The sequence below is a fragment of the Tursiops truncatus genome, chromosome 13 (assembly GCF_011762595.2).
Source record: "Tursiops truncatus isolate mTurTru1 chromosome 13, mTurTru1.mat.Y, whole genome shotgun sequence".
NCBI lineage: Eukaryota > Metazoa > Chordata > Mammalia > Artiodactyla > Delphinidae > Tursiops > Tursiops truncatus.
In genome coordinates, this window is record NC_047046.1 from 28,838,075 (window position 1) to 28,863,355 (window position 25,281).

Sequence of the window (25,281 nt, forward strand, 5' to 3'; positions counted from 1 at the left end):
GAGTCAGTGTGTTAACTCCACATGCTTCCATCGAGGTATTTTTAAAGCCCTCCAGAGAAAAAATATATGCATTTGGAAGAGTGTAAGAATGAGTAAAATGTATGTGCATTTTTAGCTAAGTTTTTAGCTGGACCAGGGGACACGTCAGATTTCACTCCGTGGTGAATGGGAGCATTCTGGCGTGAGACAGCTGTCACTCTGTCCCTGCCCTGTTTGTTCTAATAACTGCACTTTGTTATGTGAGTCTGGGTGACATTGACTTAAAAAGTAATTGATTTGTTAATTGAAAGATGAAATTTACAGTGAAAAAATTTCCTTAAAAGAGTACATTTGACATAAGACACAAGTACCAAATATTTCATTCATAAGCTTTGGCAAGAAGTTAAACCTATAAAACTGAAGTTACTTGAAATTACTTGTATTGAGAATGATAACCACGAAGCCATCAAAGGAAGAAAATTCTCAGTTACAGCAGATGATGTACATGCTTCACAAATGAGCAGCAATTTACCTTGTATACTTATCAGAAATACAACAATGAAGAAAGAGTTTAACCTCTGCAGACGAGAAATGATGTTATCGCCTAAAATCCTTATGGGTAAAAGATATACAATCACATTGCATATCCATATTCTACTATTTTTAAGACAAATGTTCAAAAAGGTACATGGTGTAAAAATTAATTATAGCAAGGTAATAACTACCCATCTCTTGTATTCAAGTTTGCAAACTACACAACACTTTTTGGTGTCCTGAAAATAGATAAAACTATGAAGGTGCTTTTTCTTCTGGTTGGCTTTATAATTATATGACAATTTAAATTTTTAAGATCCATTTTTACATTTGAAATTTATTTTATAATATTTACAGTTTTGAAAATCAGCTGGCTTAAATAATTACCCCAAATTTTCCAGGTTCAGTGAAAATAAATCCATTAACTCAAGCTCTCCAGACTTAGGGTTTTTCATTATTATTATTTATAAAGTGAGGTTGATTTTCAGTTATCCTCATATTATAGATGGAGTGTAAAGGATATTTACTGGGAATTGAGTGGACTGTAAAGTCGGACTTGGAAGCCACCTAAGGTGGCTGTGTGATGTTGGGAAAATTGTTTATTCTCTTTTTCTGCAAAGCAGAGATTGTTGTGAGGACTTAATAATAAAGGGCACCCGCTCTCTCTGCTCTCTCCAGTTTGAGAGGCAGTAGAACAATCTCAAAAATTTCAAATTCAGAGTCTTGTAGAATGAAAGAAAGCTAAGTTGGAGGGTGTGTTTGAGGCCATCCCACTTGGTAAAAGAATCCCCTCTGTGCCTTTAGTAACAGACAACCATGACTGAATTATAAAGCTTCCTATAAAAAGGACTTCTGTCTCCAAATTCAAACTCTCTTTTGCCATAAAACTAGGAAAACCTACACTGACCTATGGAAGATAGGGATGTTAGGTTAAGGTGAAGATCACACATCTGGTGAAGAAGAGACACGATATCATTGACTAATTCTAAAATCATGTTTCCTTCCTGATTCCCCTCGGTTCTCCAAGACAGGCTTATGGTACCTCTCTCCCATTTGAAAGTTGTTTAAATATCTGTGCCCTATATATTATTGATGACATTATTTAACAATAAGGAAAAGAGGGGTAGCTACTCTAAACATTGTTTATTGGGGCTTTGAAAATACTAAATATCATTATTATGAGGTTGATTTCCCTCTTGGTTAAATTTGTTTGGGTCTAATTTAGATATTAAGTTCCATTGTCTTAGTACATTCCAGCCCCCAGGTGGCCCAGGGGAGCAGGCTAGAGTCAATCTTCTGAGATGAATCCAGGAGGAAATCTTACTGGGGAACCATCTAGCTAGAGTCTGAAAAGAATAGAAATATGTGGCCAGGAGAAATAAGCAAGACAAGTTGTTTTATTTTGAAGTCCCTAGCATACTTCCTGCTACTTGTAAATCTTGGCGTTTGTGTTCTAGATTGCTTGGTTTTTGAGGATCCTTTGAATTTTTTTTTTTTTAAATTCCTGGCTTTTTTTTTTTTTTTTTTTTTCCAGCTGCTTTGGGTCTTTGTTGCTGTGCACGGGCTTTCTCTAGTTGTGGCCAATGGGGACTGCTCTTTGTTGTGGTGCGCTGGCTTCTCATTGCATTGGCTTCTTGTTGTAGAGCAAGGGCTCTAGGGCACGTGGGTTTCAGTAGTTGTGGCACATGGGCTCAGTAGTTGTGGCTTGTGGGCTCTAGAGTGCAGGCTCAGTAGTTGCGGCACATGGGCTTAGTTGCTCTGCGGCATGTGGGATCTTCCCAGACCAGGGATCAAACCTGTGTCCCCTGCATTAGCAGGCGGATTCTTCACTGCGCCACCAGGGAAGTCCCAAGGATCCTTTGAAAGGATAGTGTTTGCTGGCGTTCCTTCTTCCTTCATTTATCTCAGTGGAGAAATGGCAGATTAATCAATCCTCTGGTGCCTGGGAGAATTCCTTTTCAAATCTAGCATGGTTTCAAAGTAGCAACTAATCCCTGGAGAAGGCTCAGGAGTCTTCCCTAATCTTCATGGACTTGTTAATGAGGCTCAAGTTTGCTGTTTTAAAGGGCATCACAAACCCAAGGATTCCCCCTAAAAATCCCCAGGGGGCATGGGTGGGAGGCTTTGTCCCTGTTCTTGAATTTTACAGAGAGCAGACCTCAGTCAAGAACCAACTCCCCAAGTGCCATAAAACGTTCTTTTCCAGCTGACGTATCTGTGGTCTTGTTTATTCGTTCATTTTAATTCGGAAGCAGATCGACAAATCATAACTGGGAAAAAGATTCTGTTCTTAAGCCTTTAAAAAATGAATTGTGTTATGAAAATTAAATTGTGTGGAAAGGTTATCTGTGCAATAAAACACCAATTACATCAGTAATTTTACCAAGCTGATAGCATCTGTGTGTTTATATACTTCTAGGTCTTTCTAGCTATTTAACGAGATTTCAGGCCTTATTTTTTTTGAAACAGATAATAATTTAATATACTATTGAACTAAATTTATGATAAATTAAATCTTTATTCAAGTAGGAATTTTAGTCTCAACTTAGTCTGCTTCAAGAGGCATCTTCTAAATAGTCTGACAAATCAAACATGAAGGATATAAAGAATATTCCAGTATAAATCATTGCCCATCCATTAAAAATTCAGTGATATAACATTTAGGTCCTGATAATGTTATTTGGAAATTCCTTTGGAACCTCAAATCTGCACCCTCCTTTCTAATACCTAACGTTCATTAGTCTACTGTAACATCTGGCCCAGAAAATGACCAGCTGGGCTGCACGTCAAGCTTCAACTTTGAAGCTCAAGTTACTCTTTTTTTAAGAGCAAGAAACAAAGAATGGAAGAAATCAATCTTTTTATTGTCACCTTTTAATTAGGCATCTGCTCAGTTCCCACCTGAGATCTAGTCCAGAGTCACCTGCTTTACGTTTTCTAGATCCTGGCTTTCAAGCACGAAGACACGGTCATCCGTCTCTGTTTGTCTTTGGTTACAGAGATTATTACTGACCCTGAACCACCCGTTTTCTTTTATGAGAACCAGCTAAATTTAGCTCTTCTGACTGCTGTGCTCCCTGTAGAAATGAAGAATTCAGGGAGTGATGACAAAAGCCACAGTTCTAAGGGTGCACAGACCCTTCCTGTTGCCTAAAAGTGTCCTGAAAGTTTCAGGACCCAAATAATTACTTGTGATGAACTAAAATGCAAAGAAAATGCATGTCTTTATTATTAAAATGTCAAAAGGTTGAGCAGTGCTGTACCTACCCTGGAACCCACCACTTTCCTTTCCCATCCTCCCATCCATCTGTCTGTTCCTAACTCCAATCAGAACTTTTTTCCGGAGCCTGATCTCTGCTTGGAGCACTGTGCCAAGTATAGGGTGGGATGAGGCTTTAACTCATTTTGAATTTATTTTTGCATATTGTGTGAGAGTAGTTTCATTCTTTTGCATGTAACTGTCCAGTTTTCTCAACACCACTTATTGAAGAGACTGTCTTTTCTCCATTGTATATTCTTGCCTCCCTTGTCATAGATTAATTGACCATAAATGGGTGGGTTTGTTTCTGGGCTCTCTATTGTGTTCCATTGATCTATGTGTATGTTTTTGTGCCAGTACCATACTGTTTTGATTTCTCTAGCTTTATAATATAGTTTGAAATCAGGGAGCATGATACCTCTGGCTTTGTTCTTTCTCAAGATTATTTTGGCTATTTGGGGTCTTTTGTGGTTCCATAAAAGTTTTAGGATTCTTCTAGTTCTGTAAAAAATGCCATTGCTACTTGGTAGGGATTGCATTGAATCTGTATATTGCTCTCGGTAGTATAGACATTTTAACAATACTAATTCTTCCAACCCTTGAGCACAGTATATCTTTCCATTTATTTGTGTCATCTTCAATTTCTTTCATCAATGTCTTATAGTTTTCAGAGTACAAGTCTTTAACCTCCTTGGTTAAATTTATTCCTAGGTATTTTATTCTTTTTGATGCAGTTGTAAATGGGATTGCTTTCTTAATTTCTCTTTCTGATAGTTTGTTATTAGTGTATAGAAATGCAACCAATTTCTGTATATTAATTTTGTATACTGAAACTTTGCTTAATTTATTAGTACTGATAGTTTTTTGGTGGAGTCTTTAGGGTTTTCTATATATAGTATCATGCCATGGGCAAATAGTGCCAGTTTTACTTCTTTTTAATTTGGATGTCTTTTTTTTTTCCTTGCCTAATTGCTGTGGCTAGGACTTTCAACACTGTGTGTAAAAAAAGTGATGAGAGTGGGCATCCTTATCCTGTCCCTGATCTTAGAGGAAAAGCTTTCAGCTTTTCACTGTTGAGTATGATGCTAGCTGTGGGTTTGTCATATGTGGCTTTTGTTATGTTGAGGTATGTCCCCTCTATACCCACTTTGTTGAGAGTTTTCACTGTAAACAGACGTTGAGTTGTGTTGAGTGCTTTTTCTGTATCTATTGAGATGATCATATGATTTTTATTCTTTGTTGATTGATCTGTGGATGTTGAACCATCCTTGCATTTCTGGAATAAAACTTACTTGATCATGGTGTGTAATCCTTTTACTGTATTGTTGGATTTGGTTTGCTAATATTTTATTGAATATTTTTGCATCTATGTTCATTGGAGATATTGGCCTCTAATTTTTTCTTGTGGCCTCTTTGTCTGGTTTTGGTATCAGGGTAATGCTGGCCTTGTAAAATGAGTTTGGAAGCATTCACTCCTCATCAATGTTTTGGAATTGTTTGAGAAACATAAGTATTAACTCTTCTTCAAATGTTTGATAGATTTCCTCTGTGAAGCTCTTTGGTCCTGGACTTTTGTTTGTTGGAAGATTTTTAATTACTAATTCAGTTTTGTTACTATTATTTGGTCTTTTTATATTGTCTGTTTCTTCATGATTCAGTTTTGGAAGGTTATGTGTTTCTAAGAATTTATCCATTTCTTCTAAGTTGTCCAATTTGTTGGCATATAATTGTTCATAGTAGTCCCTTATGATCCTTTGTATTTCTTTGGTAACATCTCCTCTTTCATTTATGATTTTATTTATTTAGGCCCACTCTCTTTTTTTCTTGGTGAGACTGGCTAAAGATTTAGCACTTGTCTTTATCTTGTCAAAGAACCAGCTCTTGGTTTCACTGATCGTTTCTATTGTTTTTTAGTTTCTATTTCGTTTATTTCCATTCTGATCTTTATTATTTTCTTCATTCTACTAACTTTGGGTTTTGTTTGTTCTTGTCTTTTTAGTTTCTTCAGGTGTGAGGTTAGTTTGTTTAATTGAGATTTTTCTTGTTTACCAGGGTAGTCCTGTATCACTATGAACTTCCCTTTTAGAACGGCTTTTGTTGTGTCCCACAGATTTTGGAAAATTGTTTCCATTTTCATTTGTCTCAGGTATTTTTTTTAATCTCCTCTTCATTTCTTCATTGACCCAGTGATTGCTTAGTAATATGTTGTTTAGTCTCCATACGTTTGTGTTTTTTCCAGTTTTCTTCTCATAATTGACTTCCAGTTTCTTACCTTTGTGGTTGGAAAAGATGCTTGATATGATTTCAGTCTTCTTAAATCTATTGAGACTTGTTTTTTGATCTAGCATGTGATCTATCCTGGGGAAAGTTCCATGTGCACTTGAAAAGAATATGTTTTCTGCAGTTTTGGATATCTATTTTCCATCTGGCATAATGTGTCATTGATTTTCTGTCTGGATGATCTATCCATTGAGGCAAATGGGGTATTAAAGTCCCCTACTAGTACTGTACTACTGTTAATTTCTTCATTTATGTCAGTTAATATTTGCTTTATAAATTTACATGATCCTTTGTTGGGTGCATGTTTACAAATGTTATATCCTCTTGTTGTATTGATCCCTTTATCATTATGTAATGCCCTTCTTTGTCTTTTTTACAGTCTCTGTTTTAAAGTGTATTTTATCTAAATATTGCTACTCCAGCTTTTTAAAAAATTTCCATTTGCATGAAATATCTTTTTCTATCCCTTCACTTTCCGCCAATGCATGTCTTTAGATCTGAAGTGAGTCTTTTGTTTTTTTATCCATTCAGCCACCCTGTATCTTTTGGTTGGAGAATTTAGACATTTAAAGTAATGTAAAGTAATTATTGATAGGTATGTTCTGCCATTTTGTTCGTTGTTTTCTCATATTTTTTTTTCCCCTTTGGTAAACCTTCTCTGTTCCTTTCTTCTCTTGTTCTCTTCCCTTGTGGTTTTATGATTTTCTTTAGTGTTATGTTTGGATTCCTTTCCCTTTATTTTTTGTCTGTCTATTTAAAGGTTTTGGGTTTTGGTTTCCATGAGGCTCACATATAACAATCTGTATAAAACAATCTATTTTAAGTGGATAGTCACTTAGGTTTGAATACATTCTGAAAGCACTACATTTTTATTCCCTCTCCACATTTTATGCTTTTTATGTTATATTTTACATCTTTTTATTTTGTGTATTCCTTAAATACTCATTGTAGTTACAGTTGATTTTACTACTTTTGCCTTTTAACCTTCATAATAGCTTTAGAAGTGTTTCATCCACTAACTTTACTATACGTTTGCCTTTACCAGAGAGACTTTTCTCTTTCACATGTTTTCTTATTTCTCGTTAAGGCCTTTACTTTTCAGGTTGAAAATCACCCCTTAACATACCTTGAAAGGTTGGTTTAGTGATGAACTCCTTTCGTTTTTGCTTGTCTGAGAAACCCTTTATGTCTCCTTCACTTCTGAGTGATAACCTTGCTGGATAGAGTAATCTTGGTTGTGGTTTTTATTATCAGCACTTTGAATGTATCGTGCTGCTCCCTTCTGGTCTGCAAAGTTTCTGCTGAAATATCCACCAGTAGTCTTATGGGGGTTCCTTTATATGTAACCAGTTGTTTTTCTCTTACTGCTTTTAAAATTCTCTCTTTATCTTTAATTTTGACATTTTGATTATAATGTGTCTTAGTGTGGATCTTGTTGGGTTCATCTTGTTTGGGACTGTGCACTTTCTAGAACTGGGTGTCTGTTTCCTTTCCCAGGTTTGGGAAGTTTTCAGCCATTATTTCTTCAGATAAGTTCTCTGCCCCTTTTTCTCTCTCCTCTCCTTCTGGGACCCCTATAATGTAAATGTTAGTGCACTTGATGTTGTCCCAGATGTCCCTTAAACTATCCTCATTAAAAATTTTTTTTTCTTTTCTTCTGATTGGATGATTTCCACTACCCTGTCTTCCAGATTGCCAATCTGTTCTTCTCTGTCATCGAATCTGCTTTTGATTCCTTCTCATGTATTTTTCATTTCAGTTATTGTATTCTTCAGCACAGATTGGTTCTTTTTTTTATATATTCAGCTCTTTGTTGAAGTTCTCATTGTATTCATCCATTCTTCTCCTGAGGTCAGAGAGCATCTTTATGACCATTACTTTCAGTTCTTTATCAGGTAGATTACTTATCTCCATATCATTTTGCTGACTGTTTCTATGTAGTAGGCAAAACTGCTGCCTCTCAGTCTTGAAGGTGTGGCCTTGCGTAGGGATGATCCTTCTTGTTCAACCCTGCCTTAGCTCTTGGTGGTCTCTCGAATCTTTGTAGTTTTTGATATGGCCCTGTTGTTGAGGGTGTGTCAGGACCTGTCAGTGTTCTGAGGGGAGGACTCTCATTTAGCACTTAGTCTGATTGGAAGCCAGTCTCTCAGGCAACAGCTTCTAAAGTATGCAGATATATACAGTCCTGCGGGGCCACAATTGTAATCCCTGCTGTTCTCCAGATGTGGAGATCTGGATGTGTCCTCTGGGCGACAGTTGCAAAAATCGGGACTCTTGAGGAGTGCACAAGCTCCTTCCTAGGAAGTCTCATTGAGCTGTAGTGAGGCCAAGGGGGTATGAGGCTGTTGTCATTCTGCTTACTTCCCTGGGAACCCTTCCTTAGCCTCTAGGCGCGAAAGAAACCTGAGGCTCCAGGTTCCATGAATGGGCCTTTTTCAAAGGAAGCCAGGGGTTGTGTTTGCCTGCTATATGTGCAGTGCCCTGGGGGTGGTGGCCTGACAAGAGCTCTCTTTCCGATTGCTCCAGTGGAGCTCAGGGTCTCCAGCCCCATTGGCCACCAGGGCCAGGCAATCAAGTTGTGTCTCTATCTGGACTGTATGCTCCTGCTGGCTTCAGCTGGAGAGTGTGGGGGCCAGGCTTGGTCCTTTGCTTTGGGAAGGCAGCAGGAAAATGACTTGACTGTGTGCCCACAGCTTCAGCAATGCAGAGGAGAGTGCCCTGTCTGTGTGCGTGTGTCAGCTTAAAGGCAGGAGCGGGAGGATGCCAAGACCACTCGTGCCCAGCCACCTCAGCCACTGGAGCTCTCCGGCTTCAGCAGGTCGGCAGGGTAGTGCTACAATCGCTCAACCCTGTGTCCGAGCTCACCTGCCTGCTCCAGCAGGTTAGGTGGGGAGCGCAATGGCACCTCTGGCTCTGGGGAGTGTTTCCACCATCCCCCACCCCTCCAGCTGATGCCTTTGGATTTATGAATGACTCTCCTTTACATACAGTCTGAGACGTGTCACACTGCTGTCATTTCACTGGCTTTAGGGTGAGTGAGACCACATGCCTCCCCTGCCTGTCTGGGTGTGGCCCTTTCTATCCTCTGTTGGGGACCAGGTGTTCAGCTAGTTCTCAGGTTCTTTTCAGGGGAAATTGATCCATGTGTAGCTGCATATTTGTAGTGTCCACGGGAGGAGGTGAGTTCAGGCTCCTCCTTCGCCACCACCTTGAACTGCCTTTGACCTGGGAATGTGTAAAGGTCCAGGTGCAGGGCCCATCCCAGACCCATTCAGTCAGAATCTCTGGGAGGCAGGCAAACATACAGTGGTACCAGACCTGATTTTATTAAAGCTCCCCAGGCCTGCAGTCCTGGCTCACCCAGCGGGTCACTGCTTGCTAATTCAGTGTGTCTTTGCTTGTCCCTTATTAAACTTTTATTGCTCCGTAGGAGGTGGTTGAAAGCATACATCTCTATACTCACTTTTCCCCATGGAACAGGGAACGATTTAACTGCTCTTATACGTTTGGAAAAATAATCTTCCTAAAACAAGCGCAGAAACAGAATAAACTTTTGGCTTTGTCTGTGCAACGTGGTCACGTTAGGCTTACATAACGCACGTGACCCCACGCCAGCACGGCTCCCGGGCTCTATCTGGCTGCTTGTGTCCACGAGGATGCTGTGGGTGAGACTTGCTCCTCTTCTGCGATGACTCACATCATGGCCTGTTCCTTCCTTGGGCTCTTCTGTTGAGCTGAACCCACTCTGTGAGATAAACTTAATAACTAAATGACTGACATCTTAGAAAAATGTTCCCTTTGCCTCCAGGACCTTGTGGCTCAATATCTGTGACTCTGATACCCTCCCATCGAAATGTCTTTAATAGCTTGGTTTTACCCAAGAGGAAGAGAAAAATGGATTCCATGGCGTGAGAATTTCTGGTCTAACATCTAAAGATTGGCTGAAATCAGAAAGAGGTTCCACAGATAAATTATTTCAATATATTTTCCAATTAAGGGAGTCTGCCTAGCATACGACTCAAACACAGTATTTTCAGGTAGGATGAGTTGGTCCAAGGTTGCAGATGTCAGCAAGGGCATGGATTCCAGGCTGGTTGCTTCCAAATCACCTTGTGCAGCTCTTTAATCAGACAGATTCCTGGGATACACTCCCAGAATTTCTGATGTAGGAAGTTTGAGGTGGAGCTTGGTAATCTGTCCTCTTAAAGATTCCCAGGTGATTCTTGGAATTTAGTCCAACCCAGGCTGAATTGTTTAGTGCTCGGAGATAAGGAAACATGATGTTTGGGTTCTACTGAAAGTAATCGATGGTGTCTTCCTGGTCCAGAATTGAGTGGGAATAACAGCTAATGCTGTGACTGCTGGGGCAGGGCTGCAGGGTGGGACGCAGTGGTGGGGTGAGACTAGGAGGCCCTGTCCAGGCTCGGGGAACCATGGTCTCTCACACAGTTGACTCTGTAGCACTGGGAGCATCCTCATGTGAAATGAGATGCTACCTTAGTACATGTGGTGTGTTTCGAAGTCAGGGGCATTTAAAGAAGATGCATTAAAGCACTTACAGTTCTTCAGATAAGTTGCAGACTTTGACCTGGGCCACACTGATGTGTAATATTTTATTTGGCTTTTTAAACTTTATAAAGGGCCTCTTTGTCTTTCATTACTACGAGAGCTCAGGAACCAGGGGGATAAATCTTTATTTACAGCTGCTCCTTCTTAGCTCCAAGGCCAGAAGCAAGTTGGGTTCCGACACAGGGACAGATTACAACTCCAGCAGCTAATGCTGTTCGTTGGTAAATATGGTAGGTGAGCTGAGGCGCTTCCAGGGCGTCGGGGTTTGCACTGCACATGTGGATTGTTCTGGGGACAAAGCCAGCCTGTTACCACGCCAGCCTGGTGTGGCTAATGGCAGTTCTGGCACCGGCCTGGACGGTAGGGGCTCACTTTCGGCTCCCTCTCAGCTTGGCAGGTTTAAAAAGTGTTTTTTAACTGAAAGCCCCAGGGATTCCGGTACAAAAATGCTGGAAAACCTCAAGTACGCTGGTATGTTTATAAAATCACAGGGGCCCCAGTCCCACCCGCGAGAGGTCAGGGGAATGCATTTGTCTAAGCTCACGAAGGTTCTTGACCAGAGATTTCTATTTGATTTAATCTACATCCGCAGCAATTCCATAACTGAGCGGTCAGTCATTTATTACGAAAGTTAGGAGTGTGTTTCTGACTGGGACCAGGCGCCTCTACCTGTGTTCTCTCTCTCTGTCTCCTTGTTCAAGTATGGGAACTGAAGGTTTTGGACAAACTTCCTTCCTCAAGGAGGGATTTTTAGTGTGTCACCCACCTGTTGTGCGCGAGGTACTAAGCAACAGATGCCCCACGTGGAAGGCTCCGTGAGTGCCACAGCAACTCAGCTTGGTCCCCCCAGCAACTCAGCTTTGGGAGATGGAGAAGCTGAAGGAAGGCTGGCCTGGGAGCCGGGGCCTTGGACACTGGGCAAGGGCTCCCGTGGGGTGGGGACAGCACATCCCAAGGCAAAGAACCTGTGGATTCCGGGTTCTCCATGTGGTTCCCTGCATGTGATGTTTCTGGGCCAAGAGATGAGGATCAGGTTGGAGAGACAGACTGGTCCCAGGTGTGGCAGCTCCGACAGGTGGGCACCTCTATGTTCTCTCCAGGTCACCTCATCAGACCCCTGACTTTGGCAGTGAACCTCAGGTAGACCTCTCCACACTCCAGAATCCTACACTAGCTGCCCCCGTGACACCTTCATCTCAGAACTGGATTCCCCCACCTGCTCCACTCCTGGCTGTCCTGATCTCATCAGCAAAGACAACAACAGCACAGGAACTACCTCTGATTCTCCTCCACCCCTCCTCCCTCCACGTGAAATTTACCAATCAGTTCTGCTGACTCGACCTCCAAGACATTCGGCCAAGACACGAACGCTCTTCAGCTCCATTCCCTGCCCCCTCCTCCATCAGAACAGCCTCCTGGCTGTGGGATCCCCCTGCCCTCCCCCTGCAGCCACTGGAGTCACCCTGCGAAACAGATCTTGTTGTTCCCCTCATTGGGTGGAGTAGTTGGTTATGAAAGTCCTGTTAGAGCGGGTTCAAGTGTCGGGGACGTGCCGCCGTGCGTCCAGCCAACTCTTGGAGACTTTCACTTTGAAGCTCCCAAACGTGGGTGATGCGGGGCAGGGGAGGGTGGTGGGCTGTCCTTCTCCCAGGTGCCCCAGCACCTGCAGCTCATCCACCGTCCCAGGAGGGGGCCATGAGCACCTGCTGCAGGGGGTGGGCTGGTGCACTGGCTGGGGCTCAGCCCTCTTGTTTCTGTGAGGCAGGACATAGGGGTATCTGCTGACAACGAGGAGAAGGGGGAGGAGGGAGTGGGTCTGGGGACACACCGTGGAGGCTCAGCCAGCCCTTCCCACTGCCTGGAAGGCTCTGGCCTAGAATTTTCACATGGCTGGTGACTCTGTGACATTCAGATCTCAGCTGAAATGTCACCTCCTCAGAGAGGCTCTCCCAGACCTCAGAATCTAAAATAGCTGCCCTGACACTCGCAATCACATCACCCTGTTTTAATTCTCAGAATAGCATTTATTGCTGTGAGATATTTTGCTGTTAATTGTTTTACTTGTTTACATGTGTGGGGCTCTGTCTCTTACTAGAGACACTGGTACCTACTGAGCTCTGAACAGATAGAAAAATCTTAATGCATAAGCCTGAAACATTCTTTCTCCTTCCAGAAAAAGTACAAATGTGCTGTGATGGAATACAGTAGAATGCAAAACCCATTTTGGGTATGTGAACTTGAATTGCCTGGGATTAAATCCCCGTGTGTGTATGTGTGCGTCTGTGTTGTGTGTAGGTATGTGTGTGTCTCTGTATATGTATTGTGTGTTGTGTGTGTATTGTGTATGTGTGTGTCTCTGTGTATGTGTATTGTGTGTGTACATATGTGTGTTGCATGTGTGTCTCTGTGTGTATCTCTGTGTGTCTTTGTATATGTATGTGTGTGTTGTATGTGTATTGTGTCTCTGTGTATATGTGTGTCTCTGTGTGTATGTGTGTATGTGTGTGTTGTGTGTGTGGATCGTGTATGTGTGTGTGTGTGTACGTATGAGTGTTGTGTGTGTGTGTATGTAGGGGAGGGGGTGCATCCTGTGGCCTTGGCTTCATCAACAGCCAATGTAAGTCCCGAGTGGTCTGCACCCACCTGGGCAAACAGCACGTACTGAGCTGTGTACCCGTCTCCTGTGCCTGGCTTCCTGCAGTGAGCTGGTGCACAGATGGAGTTCAGACACCAGCAGTGAATATTATGTAATATCTGAACTAAGTGTATCGAGAAAGTATATATATATATACCTGAAAAAACCAAAAACACTAATTCGAAAAGATACATGCACCCCAATGTTCAAAGCAGCATTATTTACAATAGCCAAGGTATGGAAGCAACCTAAATGCCCATTGACAGATGAATGGATAAAGAAGATGTGGTGTATATATATGCAATGGAATACTACTCGGCCATCAAAAAGAATGAAATAATGCCGTTTGCAGCACCATGGATGGACTTGAAGGGCATTATGCTAGGTGAAATAAGTTAGACAGAGAAAGATAAGTACTGTGTGTTATCATCTATATGTGGAACCTAAAAGATATGACAAACTAGTGAATAAATCGAAAAGAAGCAGACACACACATATAGAGAACAACCTAGTGGTTACCAGTGGGGAGAGGGAAGGGGGGAGGGGCAATATAAGGGTGGGGGGAAAAGGCTTGCTATGGAATTATATGAAACCATGTGTGTGAAACTTTTGAAAGTTGTAAAGCACTATAGAATTTGAAGAGTCTTTCATTCAATAAAAAAATTTTAAAAAGAAAGAACCTTTAAAATGGGAAAATGGAGCAGCCAGGCTCTACTCTCTAAGCCTTGGCTCCATGTCTGATCTGGGCTTAAGGATCCTTCTGGCTCTGCAGACAGCTGCGGTCTTTTCAGGGTGAAGCCTGTCAGCCTGGGGTGAATGCAAACAAAGTTTCAGGCGTCTAAAACCGGCTCCTTTTGTCTTCAGGTGATGGTTTATATTTATAATTCCTTTAAAAAAAATCTAATCCTTCCAGGATAAGATTGTAATTAGCCAAAACATTCTTATGTGTTCTTTAAAAACAAACAAAAAGACCCCACAGGATACCCAGTTTAAAATAATCCATGGGGAGGGGGAAGGGTAAGCTGGGAGAAAGTGAGAGAGTGGCATGGACATATATACACTACCAAACGTAAAATAGAGAGCTAGTGGGCAGCAGCCGCATAGCACAGGGAGATCAGCTCGGTGCTTCGTGACCACCTAGAGGGGTGGGATGGGGAGTGTGGGAGGGAGGGAGACGCAGGAGGGAGGAGATATAGGGACATGTGTATATGTATGACTGATTCACTTTGTTATAAAGCAGAAACTAACACACCATTGTAAAGCAATTATACTCCAATAAAGATGTTTAAAAAATAAAATAAAATAATCCATGGAAGTATGTGTATGTGCTGTACATGTGTTTCCTCCCTGAATCTCTAGTGATGGTCCTGAGGTCCTGAATGGCCTGGGACTGGACTGGTGCACGAGTCTCTAAAAGGATAAGATAGGAAGCGACTGTTTATTTAGCCAAGTAGCTGGGACCACTCATCCTCCCACGGGCAGGAAATCCTAAAATAGTGAACAAAGATAAACTCCAGAAAGAAAAGGGATTTCCTAAGCGCTGATTTGGCCCATCCTTTCCGTTTAAGCCATGGACACATTCATCAAACTTCCCATCACCTTGGTGGCAAACTCGGTAAATCTGAGGAACCATAAGCAGCTAACTTTATGAATGGACAGTTTCTTCTTCTGCCTGTAAAAAATGAGCTCATGTAGGTAAGATGAAATGCCGTTAGGGACCCTATGATTAGCGATGCTTCCTGTTTACTTTTTCAGGAAAGATCAGAGTTCCTTGGGCTTTACACAGGGACAACTGGAGACCTGGGGGTGCTTAACGTGGTTGAGTGGTTGTCTGCAATTTTTCCTGATTTGTGAAATTCACCTCATTGACTAGCCCGTATATTGCAAACCATATAATCTGTTGGGTGGATAGACAGAGTTCTGGACTGCAGTGTTTTCTGTTTTTCATTTATTTAGGCTGGAGGAGGAAAAATAGACCCAGAAGAGGCACTGATCTATGAAGAAGATTTAGAGGAAAGAGATGGTGTTGAAGGCGATTTGGAAGAAAGCACGAAATTAAAACTGTTCCGCAGGCTGGCCTCTGTGGCTTCCAAGCTTAAGGAGTTCATTGGCAACATGATAACCACCGCGGGCAAGGTGGTTGTGACGATTTTACTGGGTTCATCAGGTGAGGGTCTCCAACTCCTGGTGGAGCACAAGGAGGGAGCTGGCGAGTAATGAAAGGAAGGGTTGAAGAGAAAACAAAGAAGGAAGCAGTTCTGTTCCGTGGCACCAAAATCATAGCTGTAGCTTTTGTAAAATTGGCCACATGTACAAACCAAACACGCACATGTAGCTTTTCCTATTCAGATCTAGGTTTTATGTTTTTCGATGGTTGCTGTTAACCTCTGTAAAGCAGTCTTCTTCCATAGCTGTTAGGTGACATCATTTTCTATGTGACGATGCGGACAACTGCTGTCCTCCCTCAGAGCCTGTGAATGGTGATCTGGGACAAGGGACAGTTTTCGTGGTCCCGTCCAGAGCTGCACATGTGCTCTCTGAAAGCTTTTCTGTTTACATTGAGTCACTAGCAATCTTAATGTAACTCTCCAGGATAGACTATTTTTCTTCCAGAGTTAGATTGTAATCTTCCAGCACAGACGCTCACTTCCTCTCGCTGTTGGCTGCGGGCTGCTTGTTCCATAAAAACGTTATCTCCATCTTCGCCCCCTTCCCCGTTGCCCCAGAGGTACTGTGAACTTTATTCCATCCTGCTTCGGTGAAATTTCACGAGATGAAACAATTTAACTGTTTTTCCATAGGAAAGTTAAAAAATGGAAAAGTGAATAGTATTTCTCGAGAAATGTAACTCAGGATTTTGATGGGAAGCCATTGCTCCCCCCAAAGTTTTTAAATACCTGTAAAGGAATTACCTCGTTTTACATTTCCCCGTTTAGTGGTAGTGCAAATCAGATTTCATCAGGCAGGGCAAAGGTTTCGTGAGACTTTAGCTGCCACAGAATGTAGTATTATGAATCCTAGTTAACAAACAAACAAAAGCAAATCATTATTTTAAAAAATGTATTGGGGAAAGTTAGAGTGCACATACAGTATTCCTGAAGAATTGGGGGAGAGTAGATAGATGGACACAGGCAAGTAAATAAGCTAAATTCTACTGGTATGAAAAGTGGATGTTTGCGGGGCCCAAACGCCACAGGTAGGGTTTCTTCATCATCTGGTATTTCCCCATATTTACAAATTTCACTTTACATGTGACTTTTTTCATGTTAAGAATAGCATTAATTCTGATTTTTCAATAAAGTGTGATGAATTGTACTAAAAGCATAGGAAGGAAGTTCACTTCATCTCCAATAGTGACGTTTCCTGCGAGGCGCACGGTTTCTGCGTCTACGCGGTGTCTCACTCTAGCGTTTCTCCCTCCTCAGGAATGATGCTGCCCTCTCTGACCTCGTCCGTGTACTTCTTTGTGTTTTTGGGTCTGTGCACCTGGTGGTCCTGGTGCCGAACCTTCGACCCCTTGCTGTTCAGCTGTCTCTGTGTCCTGCTGGCTATCTTCACTGCGGGACACTTGATTGGACTGTATTTGTACCAGTTCCAGTTCTTCCAAGAAGCAGTCCCTCCCAACGACTACTATGCCAGGTAAGAGGAATCAACTGCTAGACATTTCACAGTTCAGTAAGCTAATCCGCGAGCCCTCGGGAGGGCCCCCTTATGACCCTGCCGGGCACTGTGCATCTGCTGGGGCTCTCCTGGATGCCCATTGACGTGTCAAGCCAGGTTTGGCAGGGATGGGGAAGCTGGCTCTGCCTTGAATGTATTGGCTGACACTGTCTAGAGTGAGGAGGTGTCGCTTCAGATGGAGGTGCTGCTGGGACACGGCGGGCAGGGGAAGCTGCTCATTGTAGCAAAGGACAGACAGATGGTCTCAGCCATGGAAAGAGACCCAGGAAGAACATTTTACAGCAGAGGATAATAAGGACATGTCAGAGCATCAGCTGTAAGGAGCTCTCAAGGGCAAACAGAGGACAAACTGAGCATCATTTATCAGCATCGTTAATCAAAAACAAATGATTATAAAAATGTAAAAGTAAAAATGCATGAGTCCATGATGTGTGTGTGTATATGAGAGAGAGAGACAGGGAGACAGAGAGAAATATCTAATTTGCTTCAGTTGTCAGTGATTACTGTCCCAAATTCTTACTACGAAATGGGAATTAAAGGTAAAGAACCCAGCATTTACTTCGACTTTTTAGAAGGAACTCCAGGCCATTCTCAGTTAATGAGGGAAAACTCTTCTTGACAGGATGACACCAGCTAATGAAAGGGAAAGGAATACTAGAATTAGAAAATTACCATTTATCAATCAATTTTTAATGAAATACTTAGATCTATTCACAAACTGAAACCACGACTTAAAGAGGTTGCTGGGATGAAGGCTGTTTGCAACAACGACGGAGTATAACCTCACTGATTATTATTTGCTAATTACAAAGGGAAAAGACCTTTGCAATGGTGGTCAACACCTTAACCAATTGATCCAAACTAACATTACCAAGGTGGGATCCCTTGACATTTCAGACTTCTAGGCTTGATGCATTGTGGGGAATATGGCATCATATTGTTAAACCTTTAGACCTAACTTTCGCTTTACAGGAAATATAAAGGATAGAAATATGATTTAAATGACTCCACAGGGAGAAAAGGGAACCCTCATACACTGTTGGTGGGAATGTAAATTGATACAGCCACTATGGAGAACATATGGAGGTTCCTTAAAAAACTAAAAATAGAACTACCATACGACCCAGCAATCCCACTACTGCGCATATACCCTGAGAAAACCATGATTCAAAAAGAGTCATGTACCACAATGTTCATTGCAGCTCTGTTTACAATAGCCCGGAGATGGAAACAACCTAAGTGCCCATCATCGGATGAATGGATAAAGAAGATGTGGCACATATATACAATGGAATATTACTCAGCCATAAAAGGAAACGAAATTGAGTTATTTGTAGTGAGGTGGATGGACCTAGAGTCTGTCATACAGAGTGAAGTAAGTCAGAAGGAGAAACAAATACTGTATGCTAACACATATATATGGAATCTAAAAAAAAAAAAAAAAGGTCATAAAGAACCTAGGGGCAAGACCGGAATAAAGATGCAGACCTACTAGAGAATAGACTTGAGGACATGGGGAGGGGGAAGGGTAAGCTGGGACAAAGTGAGAGAGTGGTAGTGTATATATGGACATACCTACACTACCAAATGTAAAATAGCTAGTGGGAAGCAGTCACATAGCACAGGGAGATCAGCTCGGTGCTTTGTGACCACCTAGGGGGGTGGAATAGGGAGGGTGGGAGGGAGACGCAAGAGGGAAGAGATATGGGGATATATGCATATGTATAGCTGATTCACTTTGTTAAACAGCAGAAACTTAACACACCATTGTAAAGCAATTATACTCCAATAAAAACATTAATAAATAAATAAATGACTCCACAGGAAAGCGATCATCAAAGTCCAGAATGTACAACCTGTAAGGGAAACGATCTGGTCTCTTCAAAAATCAGTATCCTGAAAAAGAAATGTATGTGGAGGGAGTTGGGCAGGGACTGTTCTAGTTTAAAGAAGTGAGGAAACCTTGCAGACAGATGGGAAGCCTGACCCTGGATTACACCCTTGTTCAACGACAAATCTCTATGAGGCATTCTGAGGTTAAAAGGGGAAATTTCAATAGTCACTGGTTATTAGCTGACAGTATAGAATTCCTGTTAACTCTTAGGTGTGTGATTGTATGTGGATATCCAAGAAAATGTTGTTAATTTAGACATACATGGTGAATTCTTTAGGGATGTCTGCGACTTCCTACTGGTTTAGCAACCATTGTGGGAGAGACCCACAGACCCACAGAGGGAGATAGAAAGAGAAGGAGAGAAAAATAAATAAAATGATCTAAACTAGGTGGTTGGCATGGGGTTATCCATTGTCCTATTTTAACTTTGATTTTTCTGTGGAAAAGTCCAGAATGGAAAGTTCCAGAAAAAAAGAAAGGGGAACGGAAGTGGCAGGAGAGAATTGTGGGTTTGGTGAGAACAGTGTGAGGATTCTCTCCATGCGCCCAGCGAGGTGGTGCAGGTGCTTTTCGTCTTCTTGTTGAAGTGAGATACCTGCATTTTAAAGGAACATGAATAATGTTATCACGCGGACAATAGAGATTTCATCCTTCTTCCAGGAGATCCTAAGATGGTTTTCATGTGACAGTAAATGTGAAGAAGCGGGGAGTGTGTGCGCGTGTGTGTGTGTGACCCACTCTCCTTACTCACAGTACTTACAAGCTAGTTTGTGGCTATCTCTGTACAATGCTAAAAAAAAAGTGAGTCAAGTCCTAAAACCACTTATAGTCAGATAAAAAAGATATACCCAACACACACACACACACACACACACACACACACACACACACACACACACACACACACACAGAGTCTACCTAATTCTAAATCCAGTTTGCTTAACCTGGAGGTGTAACAAGCATAATTCCATCTAAAAAGAGAAGAATGTTGCATAGACACAGAACACGGAGGAGACAAGACAATAACCTAGGTGCTTATTGATGGACTGATGGAAAAAGAAAGCTTGGTATAAACATATAAGGAATATTACTCGGCCATAAAAAAGAAGGAAGTCCTGCCATTTGCAACAATGTGGGTGGACCTGGAGGGCATTATGCTGAGTGAAATAAGTCAGACAGAGAAAGACGAATACTGTATGATCTCACCCTATATGTGGAATCTAAACAAAAGTCAAACTTATAGAAACAGAGAGTGGAGTGGTGGTTGCCAGGGGCTGGGGGGTGAGGGAAATAGGGAGGGGTGGGTAAAAGGTACAAACTTTCAGGTATAAGATTAGTAAATTCTGAGGATCTATGAACAGCAGGTTAATCACACTGTATTGTAATAACATTGTATTGAAATTTGCTAGGAGAGTAGATCTTAAGCATTCTTACCAAGAAAAAAAAAAAAGAAAGGAAAAGAAAAAGAGTAACTATGTGAGGTGATTGATTGTTAGTTAACTTGACTGAGGTACTACATTTCACAATGTATACTTATATCAAATCATCGTGCTGTCCACTTTAAATATATTACAACTTCACATGTCAGTTGTACCTCAATAAAGCTGGGGGGAAACTGCGAAGCTCTTTTTGTGGTACAGATTTACACAATATTTATTTTAGGCAAGAGTGAATAGATGCAAAATTTCAGTACAGACATTAGTTCTAGATTAAATGAATATTTCAGTTTCTTCTAGACATTTGATTTTTGGTTTATTGAACACATGTAGAAAAAAGTTTTGTACTTTTGGAAGGGCTGACTTTTAGGGGTGGTTTAATTGGAAACGTAAATATCTTCTGTGGGGCCTTAGTCTCCCCATACCCCACAATTTAAGACTCTTTTCTGCTATCTAGAGACTGATGATAGGAAATACAAAGGATATTCAGAACCACTTTGAAAACACTTTTTCTTTACAGGATCAGTTAGTACTGTAAATATTTTTGACTTTGCAGGCCTACGGTCTCTGCCGTAATTCTTCCAAGAAGCTGTTTTATTGCAAAAGCAGCTCTGGATGAGATTTTAAAGAATGTGTGTGTCTGGGTTCCAGCAAAACTTCGTGGACACCGAACTTTGGATTTCAAACTATTTTCACATTTCATGAAATATTATTTTTCTTTTGATTTTTCCCAACCACTTAAAAATGTAAAAACCATTATTAGCTCACAAGTCCTATCCAAACAGGTGGTGAACCAGACTTCCCAACATATGGTGTGGATAATAGCAGTCCTAATAGTGTAACAACTTACCATATTTATTTGTATTTAGATTGTCTCAAAATTATGACTGTAAGTTATAAACATTTTGAAGATAATTACCTTGAAAAAGTTTAAAAGCTTCATTGCTATAATCTCATAGAGTCATTAGAAGTTGGGTTGCTTATCAGAGTATAGATAGTTTGAGCTAAACAATGCAATATACACACATACATATATATATGTATATACGTGTATGTGCATGTGTATATATATATATATATATATATATCACATATACGTATATACACTGCCTTATTGTAGAGTCTTCCCCCCATTTACTTGGTGACAATAGGACATTGCCTTTTAGCCCTTGAAAGCTTGAAAATTTACATATTTTAAACAATAGCTTTTTCTTAAGGCGTAATTTCAATGCATTGCTTTCCACCAATGAATTCTGAGTTGGAAGAAAACAAACTGGAAACAAGCAGAAAAAAAAAGTCATCTTGCGTAGGTGTTTGTCCCAAATTTCATAACCACAGAGACTCCAGCTCGTGTGTCCAGGTTCGGATGTGGCTCTCCTCAAAACAATCCAGGTTGTTTTTATCTTCTTGTAAGCTTTCAAATAGGCTTTTTGGTGAGAACTATCTTTATTTTTAGAAATATTGAATTGATTTATCGTTAGTATAATACATGCTTGTTGGTGATTATTTGGAAAAATATAAAGAATCAGGAAAAACACTTGAAAAAAATATAATCCTAACTCCCCAAAATACTGTTCATTTTTGGTCTGTATTCTTGCAGCATTTTTCCTATGCATATATGTGTTTTTTAAAAACAAACTTTGAATCGTGATGCACATGCTGTTTTATAACTTGCTTTATGCAAGTTCTGTATCTTCCCATGTTATGAAATGTTCTTCTAAAGTGTGATTTTCATAGCCTGCAAAGTGTTTGATTGTGTTTGATTGTGTAGCTATCTTATAGTGTAGTCAGTCCCTAATTTCTGACCAGGGAGATTAGGATTACTCATTTTTGCCCTCTTGAGTGACGTTGTAATGAGCACCCAGGTTACTTGTAAATTTAGGTAAAACTCATGATGACCAAGAAGCAAACCCACGGTCCTCAGTTGTAAAGGAGCCTCCACGGGGCTGGTTAGTGCTCTGCCCTGCGGGAGGGTCTGGAGGTTTCCCTGGTCCTGGGCCCACACGATGCTACTCCACTGGTCTGTACGCAGGTGTTGTGACCTCAAATCCCGCACCTGCATGGGGCACACCTCTGTGGGCCCGTGTTTTTCTAGAGTGATGTCTTCTTTCAGCCCAAGGGCCCCAAGAGATCATATGCTTCCTTCCAACTGCACCCGCACCGGGGGTAGTTTCTCCATCATTCTAGCCAGGGAAGCACGTGGAGAAGGTGGGCAGGGACCAGCAATGGACGGGGTGAACTGGAGACCCGGGAGGACGTGGAGGAGGGGCAGGGAGGAGGGCTGCCTGGGGAGGAGAGTTAGTGATTCCCTCCCGTTTGTGCACAGGCCTGGCGTGACCATATTTTCCAAAACAAAATTCAGGGCTTTTTTTTGATAGTTATGAGCGTACCTATGGGAAGGTAAGGTGGAGTGAGAGTAGGATTCTGAAATGCTGGAGCGTATGGTTTTATATGGTTATAACCATAAAAAATGTAGTGCCCCTTCTTGTGAAGTTGATCCAGCAAAATAAAGCTTTAAAACGAATCCACATAACTTATATAAGACAGATAACATACCACTCAACACAGTTTGTTTAATGGAATAGAGCCCAATCCCAACTTACTCTGGCAGGTCTCCCTAAGAAAAATGGCAGACTAAACAAAACTTGGCTTAGCTAGTCCCAATGGTGGCCCCTTCCAAAGGTTTTGTGTTTCCCGGGGAATTTCTGTAGACAGGAAACACCTTATATTTTGAAGGCAAGGAGGCAAGGATCAAGGTGTTGGGCTGGTGTTCAGAGTCCTCACCTGTGTTCCTCCTTGTGAGGCTGGCCAGACTGATGAAGCCACAAGTCCCAGCCAGCTTGTGTCCTGTGGGTTTTCTGCACCGAAAGTGCGGAGGTGCGCTGGGTGGAGGACGGGACAAAGGCAGGTGGACCTGACTTGCTCTGCAGTGTCCCTGAACGTGAGCAGAAATGCACTGAATACTGTAAACAAATGTCTACTCATCGATGACTTCACGAAAAGCCAGTTTTAACAGTTTGTCAGCTCACTGTTGACTGTTTCCTTGTGAAGATGACACCGCAAGCAATTCTGAGGTGAACTCATCTAAAAACAGCCCTGGACCAAAGGCACAGGGTCTTTGTTTTCTCACCTTCAATTATCTGGACAGTACAGGTGAGAGTTCTGATGTGGGCCAGGGTGGAGGGCTTGACAGGAGAGTCAAACGTCTACTGTTTTCTTATCACGACATAGAGAATGACGTAGCCAGTACGTTTACTTCTCACCCCGAGTCATGAATGTTTGTGCGCGGTGGGCACTGAAATGGGTTTGTGACTGAATAACTCTAAGTCGTGTCTTACCACCTCTTACTGGCTTTCATTACAGCTCTGAACTTGCTCTACAACAGTCACAGGAGTCACGGGTTGGATTTCTTTGCTCAAATTCATTTTTTTGTTTTGCTGCTTTTTTCACCTTAAGTTGTGCAATTTGAAAATGAACGAGAATTGTGGGAAGGAATAGGGGAGATTCTCGGGTCATTCCCTATGGAGGCAGCATTTTCTATTGAATAAATACACAACGATTTGTCCTATGTTGCCCTTTCCACGTCCTATTTCAATAAATCACGATAAGAAAATGCATTATGTTTAGTGAAGGAAAACCCTATGTTTATTCCAGTGTTAAAACAATGTAAGAGAGAAAAAGCAAAGCCTCAGACTCCAGCATCACTGTTTAACTATTCTGTGACAAATGAGGAAAATGTGAAAAAACAAACATGACAAGTACAGTAGTATTTATTATATTTACCCTATTTTTATACTAGTCATAAAAATGTCAATAATATGTCAGGAGTCATAACAGCCCTGATGCTGTATGTCTCTGGCTTCCAGTTTGGAGAAGCCAGTGGGTCCTCTAGAAAGTGACACAAGGCAGTCAGCCCTTGGGTGACGTTGGCTGCAGTTGGCTTTGTAAGTGGCTGTCTAATCCAGGTTGTTTAAGCGTGTTTGCAGCCTCACCCAGGATGGCCACGGTGTTGCCTCTCATTAGAGCCATCTGAGCTTTGGTAACACAGACAGCACAGAAAGGCGAAACGGTTCTTAATGGAGGCCAGTTGGCAAGAACCTCCTCTGAAAGCGGTCCAGTGTGGGGATAATTAATGTCAAGCGGGTCATCTTAATGATGAAGAATGTAAATGGACCCACTGGTTAACACTTTCTCTTTTTGTTACCGATGGCACCCCAGGTAATCAGTGGTTGTTTAATTTATCCAGTTGGTAGGTGACGTAACAGTAACCAAACTTTTGGTTTCCTTTTGGAAAGATTCTTATGATTAAGTGACAGGTGTTAGGCCCAGTTCATTTGTGCTCATCTAAAAGGCAAAAAATAGGAGCCAAGAGACATGAATTGACTTTCCACAGATAAATGGAAAATTGGTAGAAAGTAAATACTTGAACCCCTGAGTCCGTTTGGGCGATTCCCCACAACCTCGTGGTCACCTGGGGCCATTAGTGGGTGTGGTGTTGACCCAGGATCCCAGGGTGACACCTGGCATTGTGTACAAAGCAGCTACTGCCTCTCACCAGGCAGACGACCCTTGGCACTGGACGTCTGTCCAACCAGAACCTGAAACCTCCCAACCTGGCCTTCCAGAATTCCAGCCTTGACTACCTGTGTCTCACCTTTGCTGTTGAGGGCGTCTACCCAGACAGGAAGGGTCTCTGTCTGGTTTTCAGGGAGGATCCGCCCTGTCCTCTGTGGGACCTGGGTGCCCTGGCTGACCTGACAGGTCAGGCTTATTCTGGAGCCTTCATTTCTGCAGAGCAGCTCACCTGCACAGGTCACCATAGGTCAGGACCTTCTGCCCAAGTGCTGTCCCTGCTCTCAAGGATAAAGTGGGGTCCAGTGAACCTTGCCAAGTAAAAAAATGACTCATTTTACATTTAGTCTATCAAAATATGAAGAGGAACAGAGATTAGGCATAGTTGGCGGTTGTACTTTTTCTAAATTTGCTCCAAATGATTAGTATTAATGAACATATT

The 25,281-nt window shown here is 41.8% G+C and overlaps 1 protein-coding gene across 2 annotated transcripts in view; it reads left to right on the forward strand.

Moving 5' to 3' along the window:
- PIEZO2 (piezo type mechanosensitive ion channel component 2) overlaps positions 1 to 25,281 on the forward strand; it is a 332,921-nt gene that overhangs the window by 182,355 nt on the left and 125,285 nt on the right. For both annotated transcript variants that reach the window (XM_073790517.1, XM_073790518.1), the window contains exons 6-7: positions 15,213 to 15,423; positions 16,682 to 16,895. In XM_073790517.1, coding sequence (XP_073646618.1) covers positions 15,213 to 15,423; positions 16,682 to 16,895 — 425 coding nt within the window. The remainder of the gene's footprint in view (positions 1 to 15,212; positions 15,424 to 16,681; positions 16,896 to 25,281) is intronic.